The sequence below is a fragment of the Gavialis gangeticus genome, unplaced genomic scaffold (genome assembly GCF_001723915.1).
Source record: "Gavialis gangeticus isolate Ggan-Ray unplaced genomic scaffold, GavGan_comp1, whole genome shotgun sequence".
Classification (NCBI taxonomy): domain Eukaryota; kingdom Metazoa; phylum Chordata; order Crocodylia; family Gavialidae; genus Gavialis; species Gavialis gangeticus.
Window position 1 is genome coordinate 15,076,840 of NW_017728994.1, and position 11,042 is coordinate 15,087,881.

General features: G+C 41.7%; 1 protein-coding gene across 1 annotated transcript in view; it reads right to left on the reverse strand.

Moving 5' to 3' along the window:
• The window catches only part of LOC109287345 (heparan-alpha-glucosaminide N-acetyltransferase-like), a 356,204-nt gene that overhangs the window by 85,277 nt on the left and 259,885 nt on the right, over positions 1 to 11,042 (reverse strand). Inside the window, 1 exon segment of the mRNA XM_019502327.1 lies at positions 7,572 to 7,658. Coding sequence (XP_019357872.1) covers positions 7,572 to 7,658 — 87 coding nt within the window.

An 11,042-nucleotide genomic window follows, 5' to 3' on the forward strand; every position in this document is an offset into this window, starting at 1 on the left:
AAAATTACAAATGGACTGGGGGAAACAACTTTTAAACAAGCCATGAAACAAAATTAAAACCCACTACAATAAAGCAACACTAACAATTCTTAAAAAGTACAACTGTAAACGATATAACAGCACACTATACTATGTTCCTATAATGATCTAAGGCTAAACACTGAAAAGTACTGAGTAATAATATCTGTTATCCTTGATTTCAATGGACATCTTAAAAGCTTGGCAGGTAATATGCAATACTCAAAATTTGGCCAAAAGCTGTATCTAGCTCATCTGCAAAACATTGTTTGCTTGTGCGTATGGTCTTTGACTCCTTGACTTGTAAAGTATTCTTCTATATTCAAAAGGATCTGCTCCTGAAATACAGGTAGGCTTCAGAACATTTGTCTGGCTTGGTAGTGTTCAGTGAAATAATTTTTACTGAGTTTCATTTGCCCTGACATAGCTAGTAGTAGCATAACTAAATAAAATCAGACACATGGTTCATATTGGGCTGATTCTTGACTAAGCACAAAGACCAGATCCTCACATTATTATACTACTGCAGCTCCACTGAATTTGATGGAGCTAAGCCAGTGTACATCAGTATACACGAGGATCTAGCTCAAACAACATTTAAGTGCAAGATAAAAGGATTTCATTTTTTTTTCATCATTTTCTATTTCTATTCTGTTATTGATGTTTAGAGCTCAATATCTATATCTTAACACATAATGAGTCTAACTTTCGGTCTAGAAGGACATGTTTTCCTCCACAACCCAGGCCTCCCCCATCACAACCATCACCATAGTTCCATACTCCTTTTGAGGGAAAACTAAAAATCTTTGATTGGTAAAGTGAGTAACTTTGTTATAAACATCCCCAAAATGAAAACAAACACAGACCCTATTAAACTGCCCTTTTTATGGTCACACTTCAGAGCCAAACAACATTGTGTGCTTGGAACCGAGGGGGAAAAGTATCATGGTCTTTGATTTTTCAGGGTTGCTTTGAATGTCGGTCCTCTTGTACTCAGCACCTACAGTTCACATTGTTGCAGATGGATTGTTTTATTTCTCTTATGAAATTAAAATTTTAGAAAAAAAGGCAGGAAGCCTCTCTAAGGGGCAGTTGTGCTTCAAATATTGCTGGGACCTCTTTTGTGTTCAAAATCTAAATTCACTTCTTATATATTCTGCCTAGCATTGTGTGACAACGGGCCATTTTGAGGCCAGTCATGACATGGGTCCACCCACCTGTCTAGGGCAGTCTGCTCTGCCTGGCTTGCCACACCTTGATGTATCAAAATAGATGCAAAATGCAGGAGGCTGCCCATTTTATTGCCCTGATGCTAAATGCATGGATCTGAACCTCCCCTTACAATATATCCCATGCCTCACAGATGGCATCCAAAACCACTTCCAGCTCCCCTGACCCTTTAGCTTAGAGGTTCCCAACCCCCAGAGTGTGGCCTGGTACCAGGCTGCGAAGGGTTGGTTGCCAGTCCACAGGAGGGTTGGCTGCCGGACCAGAAGTCCAGAAGTGACTGGTAGACTGCAGACCTGCAGCCAACCCTTTTTTATACTCAGTATAAAAAAGGGTTGGCTGCCGATCCGCAATATGCTGGTCACTTCCGGTCTTCAATATGCTGGTCCACAGTTTGCTGGTCTGCAGTCATTTCCGGTCCATGATCTAAAAAGGTTGGGAACCACTGCCTTAGCTAGGCCACACTCTGGCCCACATGTGGCTTTTGGTGCCCCAGATGTACCTTGACCTCTCTGACCCCTTCACTGGGGCCACTACTCTGGCCAGCCTACGTGCAGTCCTTCAGGCCCCCACAGTCCCTACTCTATGCAACCTCCAGCTTTCTGTCCCTCACCGGGCCAAACTCAGCCTTTGGCCCCTCTCTGGGCCACTATTTTAGCCCTCACTGGACTCCTGGGCCTTATGCCCCTTGGGCCTAAGGTGTCTGCCTGGACCCCTAACTCAGCCTATGGCCCACTCAGGCCTCAGATGTCTGTTGACGTACCTGGACCCCTCTCTCGGCCTCCCACTAGGCCTCACCCATATTCAGGCATAGGGCTTGGGTGCTCCTGGATCCTGTGCTGTCACCCAAGCCTCTTGCTTTTCTGTCGGGGTGTGTTCTCCTAGCCTTTCCCCTCCATGGGGTACCCACAAGGCAGCAGGGACTGAGGCTTTAAGGCACCCCATTCTCTCTTTTCACTGGGGAGATGCTGGTTTTCATTTCCTGAAGACTGTCCCACCACAGGCATCCCCACCACACCATCCAACCCCAGCAGGATGCAGTTTCCAGTCATACCCCAGGACCAGGAACCTCCTACATCCCCATAGTTCCTACCTTTGACCTCCAGGTGTTCTGGAGCAGCAGTCTGCAGGCTGAGAGATGTTGCTTTTCTGGCTCCCTAGGTGCAACTGCCAGCTCTGCTCCTACAGCCTGGGCTTACATGGGGCTGCCCAGCCCTCCTCCAATCTGGTGGCCCCCTTTCAGTCGTGTAACCATCCAGTTGGACCAAACTCCACCTGCTGGCTACTCAGAGCCTGCCTGAAACCTCTTAAAGTGGCTGACACAACCTGTGCTCTGTCACACATTGCCTTGTGGCTGAAATGTTGGGTATCATGAACTGTAAGGTTCTGGGTGACCATTCTATATATAATAGGGAAGGACCTTATTTTTTTTTGCTTTAAAAAACTTCTATTCATACTCACAGGCCATTTTGAGAACAAGCATAGCAATTTTTAAAAGCAATTTGGGAACCTGTAAAAATGCAACTCAGTTTTGATCATTTTGCGATTGAATGTGTATTGCATAAATCTAATTAGAAATTGTAGTATGAATGCATTTTTAAAATTGTATATAATTTATTTATCTTGGATCGGGCAGACTTTTTAAATAGAAATTTCATACGTAGATGCATTTTTTCTGCCAACAAACCAGCCCCCCCACATAATTAGTCAAGATATTTTTAGAAGAGCATAATTAAAGCAAAACACGGGTATCTTTTCATTTTAGTGTGATGAACATGTAACATTAGCATGTTTAAAATCAAATGATGTTTTATAACAGAGAATTTTAGTCAGACACACAAGTCTCCATCATCTACCTCAAAGGCCTTGGGCATGGTCTCAGAGTTGTCTATTAGAAGCCCATATTTATTCCAGCATTGACTCAAGAGCTATACAGCCTTCCCATACCATGTTCCCAATTGGGACACTCTTCTAGGCATCCTTATCCAGTTAGAAATATGGAATAACAGAATTTGCAACCTCCTTATATCTGTACATGAACCCTAAACAGAGAGCCTATGATCTGGAGATTTTGGATATACACCAGTACTTCATTGCCTGGAGTATTCTTATATTCTCTACTACACTGATGGCAGCAGGGTCCCATCACAGAGCTCCTGATCCCTCAGGGCAGCAGTGGTTTTGTGACAGCTCACTGAGATGAGCAAACCTGCCACCCCAGGTCCTGGAAGAGCTGCAGCTCTGCTCTTTGTAGGCGCTCTCCTTTCTTTCTACTTGGAAGGGTGAGGGAGAGAGGAATATGATGGAATGGTGGTTTGAAATGGGAACTTTTTTGTGGCTGACCAACCATGTTTGTGGTAGATGCGTGTTCTTTGTGGCACTACAGACAGTCTGTATGTATGCATCCTAGCTTTTTGCAGCAATTCAAAGGTGTATATAGCACTACAAATGTAATGTGGGCCTAAGGCCTTCGTCTTCAGTCAGCTCCCAGGCAGCCATCTGAAAAAATCAGCTGAATTTAGAGATTAAGACATGTAGTGACTGACCCTCCCTATTCTCTCTAAAAGAGAATGGAAAAGTTCTCATCACCCAATCCCGTTCTTTGACGTGAGAGCATGAAGCAGCCAGCAAGGGTCACAAATACATTATATCAGTAGTCTCTATCTGAATCCAGTGGGTAAAGTTTCCTGGGAACTTCAGGAGAGTAGTGAAATTATATCTGTCATATTTTTCAATCCTTTCTGCTCTTAGCACTTACAGCATTCACCAGTTCTAATTTTCACACACGATTCATGCATAATTTTATTTTATTTTGTCAATAGAAAAACTAGTACACTGACATAATTGATTATAGCATATTATAATATGTTCAATATCCATATTTTATCTCCGTTTAATCAAAATAAATAAAGTGACCCTACAACTTTTTTCCCCAAACACTATTTTACAAGTCTCTAAAACAATAAAATAGTGAAAAATGAATCCCTGAATTTAAATATCTCTCATAAATTTACACAGCAAATGTCTGTGGGGATTTCTAGTCTATGCCATGATGTCACACAACAGCTGTACTGGAGGTGCTCTGTTGAAAGGCCACTGACAACAAATGAGAAAAACACTGGGTAAAATATTGCTTCAGCCTTGCTTTCTAATCCTCTCTCACAGCTGACAGAACTGACACCTCATACAAGTCTGAGAATTAACTGCAGTTATAAAATTAGTGAACAAGAGTCCTATAAAGTTTAACAGGCTTTATGTTTGAAAATTCTACTGGTAATTAGATTTTCCACAAGGGGGTCATAAAATTATTTTTAAAAAGTAACTTTTCCAAGAATTAAAATAATACCCTTTTTAGAATAATGACACAAAAAAATACCATTTTTAACAGCCTCATAACAAGTCATCTGTTAAACAACTTAAGTCTTAAAAATGCTAGAAAGCAGAAAGTAGACATGCTTGTTTTGTATCTTTTAAAAGTTCCTCTTGATACATTGCAGGATTACCCACATTTTGACTGGATTTCCCAATTCTCAAAAAAAGTAATCTTTGCAAATGATAGTAATGGAATCTATTGCCCAAGAACAATTGATGGGAAATGGGCATAAGGCAGTATAAAGAAATGCTAATGATGCTTTTAGGTATACAGTTATACTGCAAGGCTGCGAAAGGACATGAAACAAAAGGTTTCCATGAACTGTCTGAAACATTTTACCCCTGAGAGAGATTCACCCAATGAGGTAGCCCATGACACCAAAAAGAGGGTGCTGTTTAATAGGGCTTTGAAGCTTCGGATGCCAATTCAGTTCAGAGGAGATTTGGACTGATTCTGCGGCTGAATCTCCAAATCCGAATCAAATCAGGGGACCAATAAAAAGGTCCAAATCGATTTGAAGTTCTCTGAATTGATTCGGAAAAATTTGGAGAGCTTTGCAGATTTGGGCAATCCCTATTCACCATTGCAGGGAGCTAGACCCGGACTCCGTGCTGGTAAGTAGGGAGTGAGGGGGTAGGGTTGGAGAAGGGGGGAGTGGACCATGGGGGGACCCACACCAGGTCCCATCCCCTGCCTGCTCCCCCAGCCCCCTTAAGCACCCCCGACTCCCACCTGCTCTCCCAGTCCCGTCAGTGGCTGCACTGCCCAACCCCAGGGCCCTGGCACTTAAACAAACAAACAAACAAACAAAGAAAAAGAAAAAAAAGCCCCGCACTCACCAACTCCTGCCAGGTAGGGAGGCAATCCCTGCTGCTCCCCTGCCCCATGCTGCATGGGGGGCTCTGTGATGAGTCCCCATCCCCCGCCCACTCTCCCAGCCCTGTCAATGGTGCTCTGCCTAGCCCCAGCTCCCAGTTCTTGAAAAAAACCCAAACAAGCAAACAAACAAAAAACAACCCTTGCATACACCAGCTGCTAAAGCAGCCACTAGGGCTTCTGGGGGCTTGTGGCAGAGCCCCCCCATGCAGCAGGGGGGAGTGGGCTGCAGTGGAGATTGCCCCCCCCAGCTGGCAAGAGCCAGTGAGTGCAAGGCTTTTTTTCTTTTTCTTTTTTAAGTGCCAGGATGCTGGGGTCAGGCAGAGAAGCCTTTGGCAGGGGGTGGGACCTGTTTGATTTGAAGATTTGGATGATTTGGTGGCAGCTAAATTGTTCGGGGACAGTGATACAAATCACCAAATTGAATCACTGTTCCCCGAATCGGCTGAATCCAAAGCAAATACTAGCCACTTTGCACAGGCCTACTATTTAATGAATCATGAATTATGAAAGGGGTGGAAAAGGCCCATTAAGTCAACCCCTGTCCCCATAACAGTTGATTCCCACCCCCATACCTCCCCACCAGAGAGCTACTTCTGACATTTTTCTCAGCCAGTTTTAAAATGTCTCAACATACAAGACTCCCACCACTTCCCTTAGGAAGCAATTCCACAGTCTAACAAAGTATCTTAACAGTAACCTTTCCCTATTATTCAGTCTAATGGGTTTGTTGGCTGTTTTTCCCTCCATATCTCACCTTACTCCTGGTAAAAAAAAAAAAAATCAAACAAAAATCCCTTTTTCCTTTGTTAGGAGGAAAAATTTAATTTCATTCTTGTTTACACCCTTCAAGTATTTATTTACAATTATGCTCCTGTTTCACTGTCATTTGGCAAAGCTGCACAAATCATTAGGTCTCTTATTCTTTCCCCATAAATCCTATTCTTTCCCCATAAATCCCCATAAAATCTCTAACCCCTTTGGGTACACTTACCACAGGAAAACCTTTGTTATGGCTAGAGGGATTCCCCCTAGGTCCCCAAGTATCTTGGACCATCATGGCTACAACATCACTCTAACACAGCCATGCACTTCTATATTTATTATAGGTATACACTGAAATGTAAAGAACATTCCAGCACCTTGTTTAATTTCTGTATTCACCTAATACCTACTGCACTCTCAGTATATAGCATAATAAATAAGCAACTTTATCTTTTCTTCCTCTAAATTGCTGAGTTACTTGTCTTTTCCAACTAGCTCTGGGGACTGTGTTTGGAGAAGCATCCTAACTTTATAATCTTCCATGTATGTTGATAATCTCAAATGAAAAATATTTACCACCTGTTGGAAACTGTACTCTTTTTTAAAGGTAAAGGTAAGTTGGTCCTCAGTGGGCATCGTTCTCCCAGGTGTCTATTAGAAAGGTAACATGTAATGAGCCATCTGACTGGGCAAGTATTAGAGGTGAAAAAGTATTATGAAACACTACTTATCAAGTGTATTTATCTTGTTTTTATCTTATTTATTCCTGGAAATTCTAACACTTTTGCAATTTGTATGAAATGGTTGAATAAACTTTTGAATTCTTAAAATAGGTTAAATTATAAGAAAAGCAAACAATATTATGGAGAGGTAATACTTACTTAAATATGCTCACATATTCACATTTTTGTCTAATTTCTTCTCATACACCAAATGAGAAACAACAAAAATGGAGTAATCCAAAAGTTTCATGCATTTATTATGGTTGCCTAGTAATGGCTACCAACTGGGATTGGGAGGTAATCTTCTCCTCAGGACAAATTATTGCATAATTAGCCAGGTGCATTATGGGTTACTTTGGGGCTTTGCCTTTATTTCTTGGGCAAGCAAGATATGTAACTACTTGTATTCTCTACTGCAATGATTTCTTAGGTTTGGTTCCAGTGCTTCATCTTATTTCCCACTGGATTCTTTTATGTTAGCCTTGAATTGAATATTGGACACAGGTAAAATCTAGGTACACTTCTCTTTTTTAATTAGCTAACACAAGGTCTTAAATAGTATTTAAGATAAATACACTCTTTGACTTTACCTGTAGACCAAAGAAAGCCATCACAACTGAGTTGATTGTACCCAAAACACCCTCGGGATCAAAAGGCTGTGTAGTTTTGTATAGTTCCTGAAAAAGGAGAAAAAGAATACATGCTTACATTAAACCAAGGTAATGACACTCCTACATTGGACATCTGAAACCATGTCGGCAAGAGACAGATGATGTCCCTGGCTAAACCAGCCTTACAGGGGGGCATCATATACAGACCCTACAATGAAAAGGATAATTTAAAGACTGTTTGGGCTCTGTTTTTGAGTATGTCATAGCCTACCTGATTGTTTGTTTGGGTGTTTTCCTTTAAACATGACTCTTTTTCCCCCCCTCTTTATTACCTCTGTGTACGTTCCACTGTAGATACAATTTCTATGGTTATTTATTAGATCACAAACATTTTTAATTTACATATTATCAAATTAACTGTTGTTAGCTAAGAACATCTGGCTTGGAGTGGTGAGACAGAAAAAAAGAATGTGTACATTTTTTGTAAATAGCTTCTAATTTCCTTGTAAACCAAGAGAATGCGTGTGGGGGGGGGGCTGTTTTGTTTTGTTTTGTTTTGTTTTGTTTTGGGGAGGGGGTTGTTTTTACTATGGCATTCCTATGCGTTTTGTTAGAACTGCAATGTAATGGTCATATTGATGTTAAAGTATTTGTATAATCACGCACATGGGGTGAAATATTAAATCCAGCTGCACCCATTTTCTGTCAAGTTATAATTTTACTTTACTTTAATTCAACTAGATTTGGACAGTAGATGAAAACATTGAACATTCAAACCAAAAACAGTCACAGAATTGTGTGCTAATTCATGAACTGACTCCCAAATGGATAACTGCAAATAACAAAAAGGGTTTTTACTGTTATTTAACCATTACAATATCCTTGGTAGTAAAAGAGCTACAAAAGGAAGAGGGTACAGAAAGACTGATTGATTCTGAGTCAAAGAAAATGTGTGGGACAAGGTGAGAATTTACAATATTGCCAACAGATTAATAGTTGATCGTAGCTCCACCTCAAAGAGCCCAGACAAATCCTTTTCCTGCTCATGCTATGTATTGCAGAGATAGAGATACAGCTGAAATAGAAGTGTTTTAGGCTCAATCTGGAAAAATCAGGGATGATGCAGTTGGCAAAGGGAAACATCTGAAATTTGGTTAAAATATGAACCAAATACATATGCATCTTGAAGCCTTTATAGAGACATCTTTGCAGTAGGATTTCCAGAGGGCAGTAGCCATTAACGCTTTCATTTCGTGTCAGCTTGACAAGAGGTTGACCTTATTTTTGTAACACATGCCATTAACATGTGCCTTTAATACCTTAGAATTTTGACTACAATGATGTTCTCTCTTTAGGGATTAAATTTAAAGTATGTTCTTTGAGAATGGGGCCACTCTATGCTAAATGCATCATAAAGAAAGCCTCCAAACTTATGCTCCAAAAATGAATCATGCAAGAACTAGGAATGTAGCAAAACCCGCAGTTTTTCTTTTTCTTATTTAAAAATACACTCCCTCCCCTTCCCCTAACCATTTCCAAATTTTTCTCTGCCCTCTCTATCCCTTATAAGTGATTACAAGTAGTACTAGGTAAGCCAAGACAAGTTGTATGCTATTATTGTAATAAGCCCCTTTTTATATTGTAAATAGTATTCTGTTCTGTTTGTATTGATTTGTACTGTTTTATATTGTATTACATTATATTCCTATCATTTTTGCATTGATTTTTATTGTTTCACATGAATACTGTATGGTTTAGGCCTATATGTGTAAAGTAATATCAAGTAATGTCAAGTTTCCACTTCGTATGTCAAGCCTCCATCTTGTGTCCTCTGCCCAGGTGTAACCTATGACTCATGCCTAACCAGTATGTAAATTGGTTTCTGAATGAATACAGATGAATGAGAGTCCTTGAGAGACAGTGGCAGTAGGTCTAAAAATAGCTCCCTCTGAATGACCAAACCATCAACTCAACGACCCAACCATCACCCTGCATTGACTGTCCCTGGCTCAAGATTTGGAAGACAAAGACTGCTGCAGAAACCAGCCAACCCACCACTACACACACCTGAAACTGCATGTCGTAGCCTGAAATTACATGCTCAGTACACCAGGGTTGACCCTTGCCTGGGCATACCCCTGCCACTATGGTCATAGAAGGTCTGCCCTATAAAAGGAGGGAGTGAAGACAGACCCAGTGGGATGCCCTCTCCACCTGGACCAGCACCATGCCACACAACCTATCCACCCAGAGGCCATGCCAGCAACCCTCCTCTGAACAACACCTTGCTGGAGAAGACCCCAACTTGCCATTAAGGATCAGCTCGCAGCCCAGGATAGGTCGCTATCACTCACCTTCCTTCCCCAAGTAAAGGACCTGGATCTGTCCCTACACACCTTGACTTCAATCCCTCCACCAAGCCTTTTTCTGTCCTGCTACGTGTGTGTGTGTGTGTGTGTGTGTGCGCGTGCGCATGTGTGTGTTGTTACTTCTCAGCTCTGTGTTGCTGGGAAACCCTAGCACAGGACGCAGCCTGTCTGACTCATAAAGAATTCCCCCCCTCTTCCTAAACAAAACTGATTAAGATGCAGTGGGAGACATACCTAAAGCCCTCCAGATAAGGGAGCAGCTGCCCTGTCTCATTTGTATCTAAGATGCAACCAGATGACCATTCATTTACATGGGAGATGGAGAACAGAATGCCTGAAGGAAAGACTGCAGTGAATTCTGGGATCAGAGAAGCAGGCGAGCACTGCATGATGGGGAATCTGTGCTCCAAATGCACAACCCACATTTACACACACCCAGCTCAGCATTTATCAGACCAATTCTAATCTGGATTTACGAAGGACCTTCCCCCCCCCCACCCCCTCCACACACACACCTCATCTAACCAGAACTAAGCAGAAGTAAAGTTTAATAGGCATCTCGGACCGTACATTCCCTGGTCCCACTATGGGAGGCCTATTTAAACTTGATTGACTAAAACTCAGGTGCCTGGTTAGGGAATGCTGAGGCAAAGAGACCAAGTCAGAGGGGGTATGGGCAACATTTGAACAATGGAAAAGGGTTCATCACAGCATCCAGCCTGTTGGAGCCCTGACCACAAGTGTTGTCATACTTTTCCTGGGATGACTGGTGGAAGTCCTCCCCACAAAAGGTTATGAACACTCCAATAATTGCCTTAAGCCTGTTAAAAGACTATAGCAAGATCTGGAAAAGTCATGCTACACTGAGACTTGTTCACAACAAGTAAAAATCCCAAACCCTGTTGCTGCAAGCTACCTATTGTTTCTGAAGAAACAATGAGGTATCCCAATCAGTATATCTGCTATCCATAGGAATTTCAAGCTAGCTCCTAAGTGTCTGGTTACTCCTTAACCTTATGTTTCTCCTGATTATCAATCAGTTTCTCAAGATGTTCCAAACCAGATAACTCCTTGCTAATAG